The 20461-nt window shown below is 41.8% G+C and overlaps 1 protein-coding gene across 11 annotated transcripts in view; it reads right to left on the bottom strand.

The window, feature by feature from the left end:
* Positions 1-20461, bottom strand: part of eya1 (EYA transcriptional coactivator and phosphatase 1) — a 61297-nt gene that overhangs the window by 13456 nt on the left and 27380 nt on the right. For 4 of the 11 annotated variants that reach the window (XM_051066867.1, XM_051066866.1, XM_051066868.1 and 1 more), the window contains 11 exons: positions 17705-17832; positions 16959-17024; positions 15475-15552; positions 13377-13443; positions 12894-13039; positions 11881-12018; positions 7674-7756; positions 6943-7129; positions 6121-6263; positions 5253-5336; positions 1606-1695 (listed from right to left, as the gene is read on the bottom strand). In XM_051066867.1, the coding sequence (XP_050922824.1) occupies positions 1606-1695; positions 5253-5336; positions 6121-6263; positions 6943-7129; positions 7674-7756; positions 11881-12018; positions 12894-13039; positions 13377-13443; positions 15475-15552; positions 16959-17024; positions 17705-17828 (1206 nt within the window). In that variant the 5' untranslated portion in view covers positions 17829-17832. Of the gene's footprint in view, positions 1-1605; positions 1696-5252; positions 5337-6120; positions 6264-6942; positions 7130-7673; positions 7757-11880; positions 12019-12893; positions 13040-13376; positions 13444-15474; positions 15553-16958; positions 17025-17704; positions 17833-19565; positions 19831-20461 lie in introns of those variants that run through there. The other 7 variants (XM_051066869.1, XM_018673982.2, XM_051066871.1 and 4 more) reach the window with 7 other exon arrangements.

The following is a 20461-nucleotide window of genomic DNA, read 5'->3' as shown; positions in this document are numbered from 1 at the left end:
CTTTACACTGCACAATTTAAAAAGGCTTTCTTGCAGGAGACCACAGAAAGCTACTTGAGTCATGGTGGAAAAAAATCTGAAGCTTTTAAGTGTCATAACAAAATCTAATAATTTGGTTACTGAGATAGAGCAGAAGAAATAGATGCATTGCATTTTTAAATAATTTTATAAGCAGTCTGAGCTGCCAATTCATCTGTGAACAGTTTCATCACACATGAAAAGAAATCAAAACACAGGACAGATGTTGAGCAAAACCACATTTAAGCGTTGTCACAAACTGCCATTTTTTCAAATGATTGGGGCACATCTATTAAATAAAGTGCAGCTAGAATGGATTCTACGTGGCAAGGGCATAAGGAAATATTTAACCAGCCAATTGCAGCCAATTAACTTTGATCACGATGACTGCGTTTGGAATCTCAGTCACTCGTCTGTCTGGGGGAGTATGAACATTTTCTCTGTGTGTGTCTGTCTCTCCCTCTCTCTCTCTCTCCCCCAGTTTTTTCCTCTTTCTTGGGTTTGCTTCATGTAACAAAGCCGAACATGGTGGTGAGTAATGAGACTTGGCAGACTGGCCGCAGATCTCTTCACACTTAAGTATCAAACAAAACATTTCCTCTACTGTGAGGTCAACATAAAGCAGGACACTGAGGAAAAGCACTGAGTCGGTGGGATCGGATTCAATGGGAGAAAGAGGCTGAGAGGAAGAGGCAGGGACAAAAATCAAGGAAATAAAAACTCAGTAAAATCACAGAAAAGGATTTGGACAGAGCAACTGCCGAGGGAAATAACATGAAGATGTTTATTGCTAAAATGTGATGAGCACAGACAGTTAGCTGGGTTTGACATCTGGATCTGGACAGAGGGTAGTGGGTGCATTTCATGTCTGTCTGTGTATAAATAAATGTGGCTCACACTTTTCTGTACATACAATCTGAGCCTATAGGCATCCCTGACCGTATGGTATTTGCTTCACTGCTCCTCAGAGTGAAGCAGACACTCAGACACCCCACCACATGCACATACACACACACACCTCCCTACCCCTAATCCCTGTATTCCTGTGCCCCAGGGGCAGATTTTACACTAGCCGTACATGAATCAGGGGGGTAAAGAGGTGTGGGAGGGGAGATGGCGGGGGATTTCGTGCTGTGACAGAGGGGTCTGTGGTGTAGGTGGACAGCGACACCAAGTACACAGCATGACACACAGACAGACAGAGCGGCCGCAGAAACACTAGAGCCTGACAAATTGTGCTAGCCGCTATGGGAGGGGGAAGGAGGTGGGGGTGGGGGCAGGACTGGTGACCCAGGAACGACAGAGACTGACAGCACATGTAAAATTCATGGTATCCCTTGGGCTCTGAGGTAATACTTCACCACTGTGGGACTGATGACTTAGAAACAGGCTCCACTCTATGAAGCAGTTGTTGCTGATTTGCTAAAATCGTAATGGATTGTTCTTAAGCTCCTGTTGGAATATATGCACTCATCTGACTACTGGAATCACCACGAGGTGAACACAAGGCATTTGTTCAGAAAAGTAACATCGCAATGTAGCAAAGACAGCTTAAAGAAAGGAGTAAAAACACAAAAATACACCCACCTCTAAGTCGTTAAAGAATAAGTGTGTGTCGGCCAAGTTGAAGATCATTTCTTCCATCCTCAGGCCTAATGATACAGATGTCGGTGGGTCCTGAAAAATAGAAGGAAGAAATTAAATAAATATATATAAATGAAAATATTTTTTGTGAATATTGAAGTATTGTTTTATCTAATTATAAGTAGTTAATGTAATAGTAAATAACTCTGCTCGCTGTAAGTCACTCAATTAACATAGAATCCCTCTAAATTCCTCAGCGGACTATTCCCATAAAAGAAGACATTAGCTGCACTTGAAAGTTTCAGCCTCTGTTTACGATCCTCTGAAAGGGACCAGAATAGTCATCAGAAATGCCACAGACTTGAATGAATGCAGTAAAAGCATGTCTCTTCTCAGGAGGGGTGGTCGATTTAGAAGAGTTGGGGTCACAGCCTCATCGTAAATAGCCCATTCTCCACATACTTGTGCTGATGCATCATCTGATTACTCTCCAGGTGATATAAGACAATTTCCCCCTAAGTTTCCAAAGATTATCAACAACCACATTAACTGGTTTCTAAATATTAAAAATAATTCAACTGTAAAATAAATACTGATTGTGCACAACTGTAATTTTTCCTTAAATCTTGATCTCAGTCAGTAATGTGACACGTGCTGTAATGGTGATATGGTTGCACTGTCTGTAAGATAATACCTAGAGAGGAGTGAACTACACTGTAAATACTTGATGAGCTGGTGACAATGTGTGCGATTTTTCCCTTTAAAAAGATAATGAATAGGCAAAATGTCTTTGGTGCATTTTCACATAAATATTTATAAAGATATGAGCCTTGTGTAATTACTTTTCACACATTAACAAAATTGCTTAAACACATTTACTTGCTCTACTGTTAAGTTTTAGTTCAGGAATAAAACAACATACAAAAAATATCATAATTAATTAATTAACTGAGGACAAGTGCTTTATTTCTTTTTTCCTCCACAAATTGGTTTTCTTTTATTCTTGAATATCTAATCACCAAATTGTCTTCAGCAAAGGATGAAGACAAGACAATAGCAGGCTGTAGAGGAGGATTTTCTGCAGCTGCAGGAGACTACATTAAAGACAGGCCAGGCAGGACCAGGAGCAGGGATTACAGAGTTAAACCACCTCAAGACACACCTGAGCTTTCTACTGATTAGCTGTCACACCCCACAATGCTTATGTTTTCACTAAAATGACAGAGGACAAACCACACAAGTAGAGCTCAATCCCCACTTCTGGAGGCTTTCTCCGTCCTCTTAACCTCCCAGTTCGAATCAATCTTTCAGTCAGAATTCATCAAAAATAATTAGCCCTCCCACATCAGCAGGCTACCAGCTCCCCCACTCAAACCTCTGGCGCTGTTGGATGATTTAGCGTTACAGGGCTGCTTAGTGTGGGAAAAGGCAAGTCCTCTCTGGCCCAAGTGAATCCTTTCCAATTAAATCTAAACAATCAGTCAGTGAGGGAGTTAAGAATACAAGCAGGCCAGAAGGCCAAAGTGCTGCTGCTGTCATTGCTCCAGCACCACCTGTCCCGAGATGTCAGTGCCATCCACAGGGGCGCCAAGTACCCCCACCCCCTGCCCCCTACCAATAACACCCTCAACCCCACCATCCCCACCCACTTTAAGCTCCAGCTCTGGCCAGCCCAATAGCAGCACAGCTGGCCTTAGCCATCAGATTTATGGGGGTGAGCTGCCTTGATGCCAATTAAAAGAGCTGATAAGAACAGCAGTGTGTTTATGTGTGTATGAGGGAGAGAGAGAGGGAAAAAACAGAGTCGGGGAGAGAGAGAGAGGGTGGGAGGTCACAGTAAGAGAGAGAAAGTGTGGATGTACATTCACTCAGATACACATCTATTTATAGTAAGCTCAAAGCAGCTAAGAGGGAAAACTGTTTTGTAACTTTTTTGGTTTATGCCACTAAGATAGGGATGACATGAATGACAGACAGGAGGGAGGAGAAGGCAGAGAGATGGGGTGGTGGTTGTGGTGGATGGGCAGATGTGGGGGAAGCTGGTCTTTGCAGGTAGGTAGTTTACAGATCTGCATTTCTGATAGGCTTTAAGGTAGCATGCTCTGTGGTTTCTGTGTATAAGCAAGTCTGCCGCTTATAATGTTGCTTCTGTGATAATGTCAGTAGGTTGGAGCATGAGAGAAAGAAAAAAAAGGTAAAAAAAAAAGAGGTTGAAATGGGCAGCAGGGGAGAAAAACAGAGAACAAAAGAGAAAACAGAGTGAGAGTGACTCTAGCGGCTGTCACATCCTATAGCTGAGCTCTGATGGAATGGGCCCTTATGGAGTCAGGAGTGTTTCCTGTTTCAGAGGAGCACACTGGAGACTGTGTATGTGTGTGTGTCTGTTCATGTGTGTGTGTGTGTGTGTGTGTGTGTGGTTGAAGAGTCCCTCATCATGGAACCACAGCTCCCTAAGCCTTAGTTCTCTCTTTACCCAGCATGCAGGGCTGTGAATAAAGTAAATAAACAGTAAAGGGTCGTGGGGCAGACCCTCTTTCACCCCCAAAACAAAACAGTGCCCCCATCAAACACCCCCTCATACCAGAACAAAGGCACAGAGCATGGGCCGCAGACACTAAGCTCTGTGACATATGAGGAGCAATATGTCATTTTCAACTTCAAAACCAGACACTTCCATAGCCAAAACAACTGGTGATTAGAAATGCTGCACTTCAGCAAAATAAAACAAAATGTAGATTAATCTAAAGTCTTAAAAATCCTGGAGTTACGATGAATTGATGTTAATCATCTACGCCCATTTTATTCATGTGTACTATATCTAAATGGGAAAAGCAGAGAGGATGATGCACTTAGGAAGCTATATAGAACCAATGACCCCAACAAAACCATGAGAATAGGATTCTGCTGTATTTCCCAAATTGTTTGTTTTGAAAGTTTAAATTTAGAGAAGCAATTTACATGGAACAACAAATAGCAAAGTCTGGAGCAGCAAACACAGTGACATGGGATAGAAATGACCTTTCAGCATAATAATAATAATATATATTTGTTAAGATATATATATGTATATGTATTTATGTACACACACACACATACATATATATATATATATATATATATATATATATATATATATATACTTTTTTATTTTTTGAACATTAATTAAAACAGGTTTAAGGGAATCTTTGTGTCTAGTTTGAGTTTTGACTGAATTACATTTGGTGGACTATCTCTCCTGCCAGGGTCTCCAGGGAGATCCTTGCCTGAAAGGGATGGATTGAGAAGCACTTAATTAAACTAACAATGTGGCATTTCTGAAGGAGAAAGGAACACTTAAGATGTGTCAATAGACATCCAGAGTGCAACTGTTGTGAGCCCCTACAGCCGAGCCCCGACCAGCCATGCATAACTCCAACAGCTGCAAAGAGCAGTCAAATACTTGCCAAGCCTTATTGGACCTATTAAAAAAAGAAATAATTATCCGTACACTGAGTTCTGCCATATCTTCTCACTATGGACTTAAAGTACAGTGAAATCTATCCTCTGGTCAATGGCCATTTCCCTCCTCTGATCCCTTTTTTTCTCCTTTTAATATTTATGTGTTTTACTGATAAAGTGCACCGCTACTGCCACAGTCTGATGTCACTCACCCGTCCATATCTGTTGGCATAAGAACCCGTAAGCAAGGAATGGAAAACGATGATTGTTTCATCCAGGTCCCAGATGAAAACTCGCTGGAGAGATGGGGGAGGTGGGGGGGCAGAGGGGGAGGAAAGAAACAAAGAAAAACAGAGAGAAAAGAGGCAAAATCAATGGTGCACTCTGTAGGACTGCAAGGTGATCCTCCTGGTCAATAGGCCAGGAGCGTGTATTTGTGCGCCACAGGGACCGGGATCCATTTGCTTGGGTTGGTCACCGCAACACTCCTCCTATCACCCCACCACACGCTTTCCAGCCTTTGCCCTTTACATTAGAGTAATCAATAGTGACAAACTAATTAACTAGATATGTTAACATGCCATGATGTCAGAGCTATAATGGGTGCTATTAACATCGTTCAAATTCATATCATATTAATGAAGAGCCCTCTGAATTACCAGGAGTTTATTTTGACATATGGTCAGTATCAAAGTGTTTTATGCCTGGTGCAGTAGTGCCATTGTTAGTCACAGCCAGTGTCCAGTCTTTGATGACAAGAATACATATATATATATATATATATATATATATATATATATATATATATATATTATTCACTTCAGTCATGACTCACTTAATCACATGCACTTATTTATTTATAAGGTATACATGAGAACTTTATATAAGATATGTGTTCAGTGATGTCATATATTCCACAATACATTAATAATGCATTTATAGTTGAATAATCAAATCTTTAAGTATTAATGCCCATCAAGTGTTAAAGCTGGTGTGGCGGCCATATAGTAAGTGGATTAGTGTCCATGTGCCTCAGACAGGGCGAGGCTGTCTGTCGCCAAGGTAGCGGGCTCACCCTACCTCAAGGTCGGAGTCGGGCGGCGGTGATGGGTTGTTGTTCCTTCTTCCCCGGCCACGTGACTTTCCATCCGAGGCCCGGCGCAATCGATCCGAATCTGAATCTTTAATGGGGGTTGATGGACTGTGGATGGTACTGTACTCTCCTGAAAGGAAGGAAAGAAGGAAGAAGGAGAGTATAAAAAAGAGCGTATCAAAGATGAGCTATTATTTGCTTTTAGCAAAAATGTTTGCATGACAATTTGTCTTCATGCAGGACAGACAGCTTCCTGGGACATTATTTAGTGATTGCACAGCCTACAGGTAACAAACATTTCATAAATCAGTTGCAGAACATGCACTAAAAGCTATTGTGCTCCATACTGATTTAATAAACAAGAGGTAACAGAGTACATGTCAACTAGAAAAAGCAAAGATGTCATTTATTTAAATTGGATGAGTCTGTATGAAATTATTTTTAGTTAAAGCCTGATGTATTTGGTGTTGATTGATGACAATTTCAAATGCAAGATCCGATCAGTGCTCAAGTGCCAGATGATGCATTAATGTCACATGAAATTATGGGAAATTCTTCAGCTGCTTTCAGTCTATTTTTTTTCTTGCTTGCCACGTTGCAGTACACTAAATACGATGAAAACACTACTTCTTTTTGCATCTGAGTTCGGAAAAACAAAGATTTTTGGTGTTTAGCTTGAGTGCAACTTCAAGTCAATAAGGAGGAGGGAGTTTAGTGGGTTTCAAAAAGAAACATGGCTCTAACAGGGATCAAACTCCTGATATTCAGGTTACACAAGGAAACTCGGCTGCCTGCAGTTTGATTCCTACCTGCAGAGTTGTCTGTGAGAGCCTGGCTGGTGACGCCAGCGGGTGGCTCCTGGAGAGTGTAGGTGGTGGTGGTGGAGGGCGTGCTAGGGCTGGTGTTGTTACTTGTCATGTAAGGTGAAGTGTAGGGCGAGCTGTTGTAATACTGAGCATACTGGCCCTGGCCAAAAGCTGGATAACTGGGGTAGTCCTGTGGAGAGAGACAGACAGTGTTGGGAAATTGCGGGGGTGTTACATTTGTATAAAGATAAGGAAAGAGGAGAAAAAAAATCAGAGATAAAAAAAAGATAGGTACAGAGTGGTGTAGGCAGAGAGACAAAAGGTAGCAGAGTTGAGGAGAAGTAGGAGGTTTGGCAGAGTAACGTGAGATATGCCCTGCACCAGTGTTGCTACTTTACAGTGCAGATTCCAAAACATAAATGCAAACACATGTCTGTTCTGTCCTACATCTGGACAACGATCTGTCTTGTTTTTTTTCTTCTTCCTTTCCTCTGTGGCATAATACATATGTGTTGGAGGAGGTACAGTAGATAATCCTGCGTACAAAGCTTTTGACATCCTGAGTGATTTATGTCTGAATGTGTCACGGATGAAATGTAACACATTGAGTGTGCATGTTTCATAAAGATTTCCAGGCCGGGAAGAAGTCTGCAATTCAAACCTATAGAAACCGATAGCTCTTTATCTCTGATCTGGTATCAGTATGTAGCTAAGAGGAATAGGTGCACAGATACCTGTTGTGTGCTGTTGAAGCCAGTTGAATTTGTCAGGGAGTTGTTTCCTGCATACAATCCCGAAGTTGTTGTAAAAGTACCACCTTTGGGAACAAAAATAATAGAACTTTGAGTTATGTATACACCATATTATATTAAAAGACATTATGAAATCTGTGAAACTGCAAAGCAGTGCAGTGACAGAGATGAAATGGAACATTGTTGGGAAAAAAAAGATTAGTCTTTGGGAAACATGTATTTGAGGTGGTGAACAGAGGAAGGCCTGAGGGAGCTCCCAACAGTGACCTTATCTTTCTCCTCTTCCTTCCTTATCAGTGATTGGATCAGGCCTGATGAATGATTGGGGGGGGGGGGGGACCTCAACCTGCTTCCAAAGCTTGCACAATGTGAGGAACACAAGAGACTGTTGTGTGTGAGCTACCAAAGGGTGGTGTTGGGAAAGGGAGGGGGGTGGAAATGGTGGATGGTTTGGTGGGCTGGGGGGGTCTATGGGCAGAGAAACAGAGATGCATACGAGAAGGAGGGTTGAGGTCAGAGTGAGTTGCACTGGAGGGGTGGCTGCTGACATCCAATGAATATGTATGTTCCTCTTTTCACTTGCTCAAAGGATGGTCCTCCTGGGTAATTAAATCATTCAAAGGGGTTGATAGCATCTAATGGCTTAATAATATACACAGCATGAGTTATAGAGGAGAGGAGCAGTGGCAGGCCCCCAGGGGCATGACTTCTCACTTCAATAGCCTTCCACCTGTACTGTCATGTCAGAGCAGAGAACAGCAGGCAGAGCAGCTTACAGGGGATCACAGACTGGTACAAAGACAGTAGGATGATAGGGGAAGCATGCAGAAAACATTTTAATTTGACAAAAAAACCCTTTATCTTCACATCTTTATTTGTATATTACAGACATAAAAATATCTGGTATTGGTCAGAGAACTAAACTGTGATTAGGGAGCACTTGATTTGATGTGTAGAGTGACAGAAAAATTTTGGGGATTGTTGACTTTCTCTACCTAGAATAGTAACTTGAGTTTTCATTACAAATAATGTATTAAAAAAATATTTGTGTCATAGCAGCTCTATCAGCCTTTACAAATACGACCCCTGGGCTTTATTGCTTGGTTCTGTCAATGCACAAACATATTGCTACTCCATACACCCACCAGGGACGTTAATGAGCGCTACCACTGCATTCTTTAAACAGCTTCTTCACTTTTCACCACAGTCATCCTCCCATAGCTAAAAGCAATCCCGTCACTTCAGTGAAAACGGAGGGGGGAGATAAATTTACTGTTCCTAAATGGGGGCGTAATTACACCTTTGTTCCCAGAGACAAACGGAGTGAGTTCCTTTCATCCTCTGGTCATTGGCCCCATCAGGAGGGCCCTCCCACACCGTGACAAACGTGAAGCAGCTTTCAGAATGGGGGGTAGATCAGGGGGATGGTGGTGGTGGGGTGGGCATGAAGGGTACCGTATGGAAGAAAAGCACGAACAAAAGAAGACGTAGTGTGGTGTTTAACCTTGTCAGTTAGCTAAGTATAAAGCACTGTGGCTAAAAAAGAGGAACAAATTCTTCCTGAGCTCCCAAGATTACCAGGATCCATTAATTATTTGTGCAGTTTCTCACTCTCTGCTTCCAGCAATGACACACAGCAGATTTTCTCCATGTTTTCCAACCTGGCCTCAGAACTGTTCTCTCTCTTTGTTGTTTTGTTTGATATTTCAAGGCCTGCAGGGGGAATTTTTGAAACTTTTGTGTTCTCCACAGAAAGTTCAACATCAAGTGAAAGTCCAGCAGAACAAAAAGCCAGAGAAAGAGGAGGAGTAATGCTGCAAAGGACAACAAATTAGCCTAATGCACAGTTCAAACAGTCATAAAAGCTCTCACTGGCAGGGTTTGAGGGTTGCTCTGTGGAGAACAAGGAGCCACATAAAAGCCGAGGGGACCCCTGCTAGCCCAGTGAGAATGAGCCCGTGCTGTTGGGAGTGGTGGTGTTGGTTATAGTAAGGGGGGAGAAAGAAGGGGTCTTGTGGTTCCCCCGGGGGGGCATGTTTTCTCTCCCTCCCCCTGTCCTGCTCCAGTTAGTTCACTCACTCAAGACCAGACATCATCCCTCCCTCCTCTCCTCCTTCCCTCCTGCCTTCTGGCTCCACAATTGGAAGTCCATTTGCTTTGCTTGATCAGTCCCCTTGCCATGGGCTATGTCTATCATCAGTGCACAATATTTGTAGCAGAAGTTTGTATGCCCCACTTGGGAATAGGCTATCAAGTCCAGATGGGGCTCTCCTTTAAAGAGGCAACCAAGGCTTCAGCTTCTTCAGCTTGCACTGCCACTGGGGCAGAATGCTGGAATCCAATTATTCACCTAATTAGCATCTGCTCAGTTCAACCATCAGCACTATCTCTAAGTTTCTTTGCACACTGATCTTTTAGGCTTTTCCTGACAATCAGTGAGATGCACTACATAGACTGCTACAAGTTATCGCAAAACTGAGGGGCACAAAAACGCCTTTGTCCCCTTTATGTGTTGGTGCCACAACTTTAGCACCCACACAAAGCTCCATGGCATCGGACATGAAAGTAAGGAGCAAAAACATTAATCTAATCGTCCTTCGCCTTGACAGCTGGCCACAGGCTGGTGGCAGGGACACTGACAAGGAGGGGAGGGAGGGGTATCAGATGTAGAGAAAAGAGTCTTTGGTTGGGACACCCAGGCCTGAGGCACCTCGCCCAGGCAGATCAATAGGCCAGAGAGAGTAATGATGATGGTGTGGCAGAGGGCCAGAGCCACAGTTAGAGAACCCAGAGCCAGAATAGTGGTCAATCTGTCATCTAACATGGCTGTCAATTACTAACGCACTTAACGCTACGTGGGGCATCTGATAGCCAGAGATAGCAGGAGAGAGTGAGGGAGAGACAGAGGTAGACGGAGGGAAAGAGAAAGACAGAGTAAGAGCATAATACTTAGAAGATGAATGGGCACATAATACTGTCATCGTGAGTTAAACCACTAAGGGCAGGATAGCAGCTTGTGCATTCTGCCGCACATGCTCTGTCTCTTGTTGCCTTTCTCTCTCTCTCTCTCTCTGCCCTCTCCTTTTTCAGGCGCTCGGATGCTCGCTGCAAAACTCTGGCTGCGGCCGCCTGTATTTGGTTAAGAGGCGTGGAAAAGAGGCTTCCCCGCGCCACATCTGCTGCTGAGCTGGCGTTATTTATTGTGAGATGCTCTGGAGGCTTTTCAACAACATGTGGAGATGTTTCTACTCTCACACATTAGATATTACAGGAGGGAACACAAAGACAACGCTAGCTGTTAGCTAACTGTCCTTGCCTGGTGCAGGTGCTGCCGGGGAACAGAGTGTTTTCTCTGAACCAATACAAAGAGAATGATAGAAACGCTACATGGCAGGAGGCCTGATGTGCATTTAAACTGGCTGAAAGACTGGATAGAAAGAGCAAAGGAGGGGGAGTGCAGGCGCAACAACTCATTTTTATCGGTCTCAAGGCCATAAATCTCTATGGTCTCAGCTCTTAAACAAATACAAATATGATCACAGGGAGAGAAAAAACAAAGGCTGGGGAGTGGGGACATGGCTGGTGCCTCCTAAGTGCCTGCCATTTTTCCATCTGCGTTGATTCTTTTAAGAGGAGAGGAGAGGCAGGCAGCCGTTGTGGCTGCACATAACGACTGCTGGGATGCGACCATCTTCTGGGGTGAGGGCGAGGGCCTTGTTGTGAATCAGTCTGGCTCTGAATGCTATTAAATCAGGGACAGAAACCTATTCTCTCTAATCTTTTCTAAAGAGTAGAATAAACTTTTGGGTTAGCAGAGGGAACACATGGTAGACATAATGAAATTAGACATAGTAATAGGTAAGTAAGGGCAGAGTAGATGAGTAGTTTGACAATGAGGTTCAAAGGACAAAAATAGATATGCAGAGAGAGGCGGGTCTCAGTGAAAGAAAAAACACAAACAAAACAGGAAAAAACACAGTAGCAACCAGATTCCCACCAAAGCTATGTATTTTTAGATCCCTGCTGAATCAAAATCTGCTTTGTAGCATTGTAGACGAATCATGGTGCTAGCCTGGGGCATGCTGTCAAGTTTTATGAAATAGTGATGGCATCTCACGTCGCACTTTGACTGACTTGAGAGAATGCACAGAGCAGAAAAATGATAAAGGATTCACAAAGATGTCCTCACCCTGCATCTGGTAGCTGTAAGGGGCCTGTCCTGTCTGCGGCGTGGTGAAGCCAGAACCATAGCTTAGGAAGCCCGTCTGTCCCGGGGATTGGGACTGGCTCAGACCCCCCTCCGTCTTTATGCCTGCCCACAATGGACCTAAATCAGTTAGTGACACCAGATCGGTTTGATGCACAGACAACAGTCAACACACAGGTTTAAATTACACTGGACACTGCAAAAGAGACACAGTCCTCTGTCTGTTAGCATAACACACTGATCACAAAGGACAAACGCTGATTATCTGATTAAAGATTTTTACTATCATCAGTTGTTTAGAAATGTTATCATGCACTGGGTGCTGTCATGCTGCAAAGGAGCTGACTGTAAAATCAAAAAGTATGTTTGGACTATGATTGTTTGATTTTGTGTTATCATAATTATTATTATTATTATTGTCATGTAAGATAAGTCATCTGTGCAAAGATGCACAAGTAATTAAACATTTTGCTTGTGTTTGTGAATCAAACTGTCCACTGCTTATATTGAATCAGTCATGATGCAGTTTCTGTGCAACAGTAGGTTGCAGGGCTCCATTCAAATAAACAGTGTAAATTCCTCCACATATTGGAGAGTCTTTTGGGGTCAAAACACTCCGAAGACTTTGGACAAATAAAGCCTACAGTGAGCCATGTACTCCGTGTGCTTTCTCTTGCAGTGCCAGAGGAAACCAGTTTTTGTTTTCAGATTTATATCACTAATCTTTCAGATCTATCTGAACAGCTTGACAAGCAAATTCCATTTTATTGCAGTGCAGGAGAATATGCAGGCACTAAACAAGGACTCAGCATCTCTCCTGCCCTTGCTTTAGTGGAGGAATTATGGGAACATGGTTTGTCATGAGCAAGGCCTTGGTCCTGACCTTCAGGAAGGAAAAATATTTAGTAGTGAATTTCTCTTTGTATGCATGCATACTGACATTATTAGCAGGCATCTAAAGCAAGACAAGAGGAGGTTATGATTTGGGTTCTTACCATAAGCTGGGATGCCATACGGCTGGCCAGGCTGGGGGTAGCTAGCATAAGCTGCGGCCTGCTGCATTCCTGTGGTGTACTGCGTCTGCCCATACGCAGCCATATTTTGGGATGAAGGGGTAGGAAGAATATGTGGATATGTTCTGCTATTTGAGAAAAGAAACAAAAGACAAAAGTGAGAAAGGAAACACAAACTCTTCTAACTGACAAATTCCTTGTCATTGTGCTACTTCATTCTTAACACTGAGCCAAGCTGTAAGACAGATATTATCACGCAGCTCATATACATGGTGAAAGAACAATAAATGGCAAAGGAAATTTCTTAAAGATAATAATTACAACAGATTTCAGAGCGCACAAGCTGCAGACATCCCGGCAAACAAAGCCACTTGAGAACCCCTGATCTAGCAGAAGGATCTAATTAAAGATCCAAATGAAGTTGGATGCTGCTTATTTTTTAAAGAAAAATAAAAGAAGCCTTACTTGGAAGGATAAATCTGTGGAGAGAACTGGTGAGTTTGTCTTGGGCTGAAGCCACTGGTTCCAATAGCTGAGGAGAGTTAAAAAGAAAAGAGGCAAGCACATATTTAAACATTAAGAAATAAGGTAAATATTATCTTTTGCCAACAGAACTTCTGGAATCCAAGGAAACAGTAATTACATTGCATTACTCTATTTATTTCGGTAACCTTATTTAAGGTTGAAAAACCAGAGAGCAATAATGAAGTAAAATAATCAGGTAAGAACATCAGGTTTTCCTGCTGACCCACGTATCTCTGAGATACTTCTGGGCTGCTATGACGACCGCCGGTGTAAACACACACAGGATGGTCTGAATCAGTCTCAGGCCTGTGGCTTTAGTTGCCTTGGGCTTCTCAAGCCACAACCACATTGAAAGTGACATCACTGATTGCAGGTAATGAGTGCTACTGCATAATCATTCCTTCATTAAATGTACGACTGTGTGGTTCCATGGTGCTGTTGACTTGTGAAAGTTCAGCCACAAATAACTCACAGTAGTACACTTGCTTTGAATCATAGCATAGCAGTAAAGGTCATGTAACAAACACAAAGGGCATTTTCAAACATAATTTTTTTGGTAATAAAAGTAAAATCTCAAATTAAGTCTTATTAATAAGAAAATGTAAATTTATATCAGTGTTATCTGCAGGCTCAGTTCCAAAATTTGAAGTAAGAATTTTGGAAAATAGTCAAATAAATAAAATCTAAACAAAAGAGATCCAGCCTGCAAGACCTCAGCAACCAACCTGACGCTTGTATCTAAAAAGTACTATTATGGATTTTCATTTAATGAATCCTTTTGAAAGACTGCGCACAATTTAATTCAAATAATGTCTAAATGTGCCATAAAACATAACCAACATAAGCCTAAATGTGAATGTTTTATGTTTGATAAGACATCTAGATTTTATCAAGAAAATTCACATTTAATTATAAACCAGAACAATTCAGACAGGCAACAATCAGTTCTTGCATTTAACTGCATGGCACAGTTCTGAAACATCTGTCTAATTGGGCATGACATGTAAAATATGGGATTTGGTTGCGGGGGAGCGCTAACTGTATGTAACTGTACGCTGTAACCCCTCACACACGTTATTAATATTGAACACTTTTCCCACATCAGCAGCACCTGCCACTGGACAAAACCTGCTCTTCTGAGCAGAGCTTTGGGTTTCCCCGTGGAGGATGTGGGGTATAAGATTACTAAATTTCATTAATACTGTCACAGACAAAAGTCATACCAGTGATTTATGCACTTCTAGTGTTAAAGTATCAAGTACTTAGTTAAACAGTTAAGAAAAAACAGGAAAATTAGCAGCAAGATAATACCATGCACAGTTGGTTGCAATGCTATTAATAAAGGTTTATAGAAAACCTAACATAGAGCTGCAGGTTGACATAGATATCACTCAGGGTGGAAAAAAGAAATAAGCAAAAAAATTATCACATTAGTGATTATTTCTTTTACAATTCTTACAATGCTCATTATACTCAGAGGGCACAGTTTTATTTAATGGCAGTGCCAGTGTGTGTGTTTATGTGTGTGTGTGTGTGTGTGTGTGTATCTGTCTGATGTTCCCGTGCTGAGAGGAGGGTGTGAAAACCCTGGCTCTGACAGGGTGATAGGGTAACAGCCCGTGGAGAGCGAGGGCCACTGGGACGCCATGTCACTCCACTGGACAGACAGGCTCAGTGCATTACAGGTCATAATTCAGTCCTCACTGGCATGGGAACCAGCAGCATTAACACACACACACGTGCAAGCAAGCACAGCATATATATGTGCTGACAAAGGTAAGGTAGAGTCTCTTGTTCTTAAACACACACACAGACACACACACACTATACTGGCGTTTTCGCTGCAGGGACACTTCCTGAGGCCCGGCTTATCAGTCACCCATCTCTAGGCTCATCTCTCACTAATCAGTTCTGCAGCTGTATGTGTGTGGGTGTGGGTGTGTGTGTGTGTGTGTGTGTGTGTGTATGTGTGTGAGAGAGAGAAGCAACACACACACACACACATATATGCACACAAAAAGCAGTCCTCCCCACTCACCTGATCCTGAGAAGCTGTCTAGAGAGGTGTCTGCTACCGAGGAGGCGATTTCGCTGCTGCTCATTGGCTCGGTTTTAACTGCAAACAAAGAAGCCACAGTGTCACCAAATGCACCAAATCAATGTCTGGAAAAAAAAGGAAAAGAAATATATAAAAAGATCAGATTAATGTTTAACTATATCAGTCTTTTGGATTTTCACATCCACAAAATTAAGTTTTGAAAACAAATCAAAAACTTACTCTGTCTCAAATAAAAAGAAAAATGCACCAGTGGAAGGACGTAGTCGGACAACTTTTCAACAATAAATTTATATGCATAATATTATATATTACATTTGTATTAGTTCCAATGGCTTCTATATATTTCCTTTTTTTATTATCTTTCTTTATCTGATGGTTCAAGAGACTACACTTTATCACTGATCCTTATCTGTCAGCCTGGAGACATTTTCCCATTTAAGCTTAGTTATTTACTATAAAGATGCATTTTAACTATTTTGCAAACTAGAGCTTAATTTGACAGTGCATTCTAATCAAAAAAACTACTGGTTTTACACTATCTTTTTATTTACTGATGAATTACGGGCATACTAGCACTTTAATGCAGCATGAAATAAAAAATTGTAACTGTAGATGTTAAGAGTCGATGATAAAAAATCCAAGTACAATTGAAATGTCAAAGAAATGTATGGCGTATAAAATCTTTTCAAGAGTGTAGCGAACGCTGTTTGACCTTGACTCCATTATACAGCTCAGCGATAGATCTGCAAAGACGATTTCACAGCTATCTGACAGCTCAGGAATCTTTGAAATCAATCCATTTCACTTCAGGCGGGCTGGAGGGTTTTTTTTTTCTTCCTTTTTTTCTTTTTTTGGCAAAACAAACTGACAATGTGGGCAAGGGAGTCATGCTCAGTGGAATCCCTCATGGAAGAAGAAGCCATTTGCTGTCATGTTTTACATGTTTCCGCTATGCTCGTTCAGTGCAGAAACATATGTTGACGAGGGGGGCAATTCTTTTGAACAACACGCTGATGAAAAAATAGCGGTAAGGTGCATGCATAAACTAGCACACACTCAGGTTCACAGAGCACACAATAACCACTGTATTCAGGAGACAGCATGGAACGCTCAAATGAAAACAAAATGCACAGTATGCAAGTTCACAATCTGAACATTCATTAACAATGGACTCAAAATCCAGTCGTGTCAAACCATGCTTGGAACAGAATACCACAACAATTACAGCAAATACCAAAGAGTTTCTGAATGAAAGGCACAATAGTTGAGGCGACTTTAGAATTTTGCAGCTGATAAATAGTGTATTTTTAGGACTTTAGGAAAAAAATTTAAAATTTCTTCATGAGAGAGGTAGGTGGTTCAAAAATGTGAACTACAAAGACCTCCTTTCATTCTTGCTCTAAGTAGAGTTGGGGAAAACACCAAGTATTGTCCTTTCATTGTGTCACCAAGAGTAGACAAACCTGCAGCGGACTGTGAGTTAGAACCTAACAACCAGTCTGCAGTGGTAAGCATTGTGATGTTATCACCTATGGGAAAGAAAGAATGGCAGAGGGACACATGACAGTCTGCACCACGTCTACGGGCCCTGTGTCATAAATATACAAATAAATGAACCCTGAGCTGGGAGCACAGACTAACCTGGAGATTACGTGACAGTGGGGGATGTTTTTAATAACTTGTTGGTTTGTGACATGGGCACGACTGCTTCACTAAACAAAGGCTCAGATTTAAAGCACAGGTGAATCACCTGAGTAAATAACTATGTACAGTACAAACCTCATGCAAAACGCCATCATTTCCATGCTGTAGGCTTTGAATAATTACATGGTTGCTTAAATAAACAGCTAATAGTCACTGGAAAAACAACTAACAGAGGCACTGAAATGTTTAAGCTAAAAATGCTGGGGCAGCAAATTGTCTGTAAACTTAAATAAGCTACACTCCGATCTAGCAAATACTAAGTGCACTCTCTCCATTGTTTTACTGTATTAAAGCAAAAAAGTATTAGTAATTCACTCTAAAAAAAAATCACTTAAAATTTTGATGCAACAACACTGTATCACAGCTTTACTGACTTTATTAAAAAATCAGTTTTACATTGAATGTTTCAACTTAGTTTCTATCACCATTCTCAGCTTTTTTTTATATTTATAGTAGTACACAAAACACAGAGAACAACTAAAGTGTAACAGCACCACACACATACCTTCAGTGCCATTGGGTGTCATGGAATTGTTATTGATGTGCGAGTTGTCGAGGTTGGGACCATTAGGAGATTCACTGCTTCCACTTACTCGGCTGTGAGGACTGGCTAGATCCTGCATTTCCATAGACCTGACGAGACACACACACATACACACACACATGCACACACCAAATCAAATTACACACATCGCTCTGGTTTCAGGGAAGCACACAGCTCTGATACGCAACGCTGTGCACGATACACTGCTTATAATACAGCAGTCAAGATTTAGATGAATAAAATGGTGATGATATTACAGAGTAAAAAACACCTCAAGTGTCACAGAGGAGTTGCGGGGTAAAAATATTCTATTACAGCTGCATTCAAAATATAAAATTCAATGCAATTTTACAAATGCTATCTTTGTGATATCTTCAGTTCAATTTTTAAAATTTTACCTGATGCCAAATGATACAGAAAAAAATGTACTTGTGAAAATGAAAAATTGTTTACATGGCATGTGACACACACTCACGAATGCACAAAAAAAACCTGTGGGATCCCAAACTATGAAATGAATAGTAAACATTTTTGACAAGATAGTTTTTGATCTGTCTTATTACAGCAATCTCACAACAAGTTACTGTTTTACATGATGTGAACACAAAGTGTTTACCACCAATTTACTCTGGTGTATCTTGAAGCAGAAATGGCCTTAAGTGTATATCATTTTGTGTGGCATCGAAGACTGTTAACAGATGTTTGCTGGTTTGAGGCAATGGTTAATGTGCCTGTTAAAAGTGCAGCACTCTGCTTGATTATAAGAGCCCATGCCTCAGTGATGGGCAGATGAGAAGCTCATGAGGCATGTGTTTGCTCTGGCAAGCTCCTTAATTGTTTCTGTGTTTATACAAAAGACCACGCCACTGAAAACATTATTCTATCTTCTCATTTGTGCGCTCAAAGGATTTGATCGAATGTAGACAATGGAGTAGGAAGAAGGCACGAGTGATTTGAAAAGTACAGCCACAAACTCTAGACCCCCATTTGTCTCTGCCACCGTTCCCATTGCAGCAGTGAGTTAATGAAATTAGGACAAAATGTTTTGTACATTATACTGCCATTTCCAATTATATTCCAGGGTTCTGGGTATCTCTGCTATCGATAAACATTGGCCTTTTACACAAGGCCACAAAGATAAATGCTCAAGTAACTGTAAGTAGTCTGAGTGCTATCAGATGGCACAAAAGAAACCAGAATTATGAGATAAAAAGATTAAATTATGATATGCATTTACTGTATTTAAGATTATATTATAATGTTATGATATTATGATACTTTGCAGCATAGTTTGGCAAATACAGTCCTTTCTTGCGGTTCAAGTGCAATTTAATTATTAATGGAAAATATATATTTTTCAGCATTAAATTGCAAACAAAAAAGACAAAGATAGTAAGTAGCAAAGTATGTTATATATATTTAAAAAAAACAATAATGCAAAAGGTCAATTCAATCCTCTTCACACATACTCTAATAATGGAAGCTGCATTATCCCTTTCCCAAAGGTATATTAATTTACTTCTCCCCTAAAAATATCACACCCTCCAAGCATACAACAACACAGAGGTGCAAATATAAGCACTTAAGGACCATCCAGAATAAACTAACCTCATTTCTACATCTCACACTCACGACTTAATCCTGTTTTCTCCTCCTTGCCCAAACTTTTTTCTCATTAGCTGACGCCTAAAAAGCCTTCACTATCTCCAATCAGACAACACAGTAGACTGAGAGAAGTTGACAGTTGTTTAGCAGAGTGCGATGCCACGCACAGAGCTACATGTCTCTGATGCTGCTGGCACTGGCTCAACTGCGCTCTTACCTGGACCTAGATGGCTTTGAGTCCTCTCAAACCACACTCTCTTTCTTTATCCTGCCTCCACCTGCCCCCGGCAGAAACAATGTCACTCCTTGTTATTGCAGCTCGATGTCACAGTCCAGAGCCATCCATGACACAAAAAGGCTTGTCTGAGAAAACATTATTGTTATTCTGGAGCAGAATGGGAAGAGAGGGCTAGCGGGGGGAACAGAGGCGCACATTGTCTCTCTCCGAGCCGCAGCCCTGCTCCACTGTTGTTTCCTCCTCCAGGTCCTCCCTCCTCCCTCCTCCCTGAGCAAGGGGAGCACGGCCAAATGACGGAAAGGTGATTCATCATTGGTCTACGACAGCTGCAAACTGGATTAGCCCTCCCCCAATCAACATGCAAAGCTGCTTAGCCAAGGTAAGCAGGAAGGGTGGGGTGGGGGTGGGGGTGGGGGGTTGTGGGGGTGAAGGTAGGCAGAGGGGTGAGGGGTTGGGGATAGCAGGGGGCTGAGGGGCGGCAGAGGGTGGGAGAGCCTGCCCGCTTTCCTGCTTGAGGTAGTCTGCTGCTGGAAGGGAGATGGGACTTGTTGAGGAGAGACAAGTCAAGCGTGACACCCCTAGCATCTTCAGCAGATCTTTCATCTGCAATTGACACTATCTGAAATTTATCAGCACTCCCCATCCCAGCATACTGACAGGTCCTAATGACCGTCAGGGCTGCTTTTCCGTGGGCCTGCCCCAGCCTGGGGCCATGGCACAGCAAAGAAATACACAACTTCCTACTTCACAGTCTATTCACAATGGACAGAAAAGCCAAAAGAGAGTAATACACAATCTCACACAGACATTATATAAATCTTTACTTTCTCTGTGGCAACACGAAAAATTCATACTTATGTCTTTTTCTTTAGCAC

The sequence above is a fragment of the Lates calcarifer genome, linkage group LG24 (assembly GCF_001640805.2).
Source record: "Lates calcarifer isolate ASB-BC8 linkage group LG24, TLL_Latcal_v3, whole genome shotgun sequence".
In the NCBI taxonomy this organism is placed as follows: Eukaryota; Metazoa; Chordata; class Actinopteri; family Centropomidae; genus Lates; species Lates calcarifer.
Note: the sequence above shows the minus strand (reverse complement) of the source record. Positions and strands in the feature narration are given on the sequence as shown.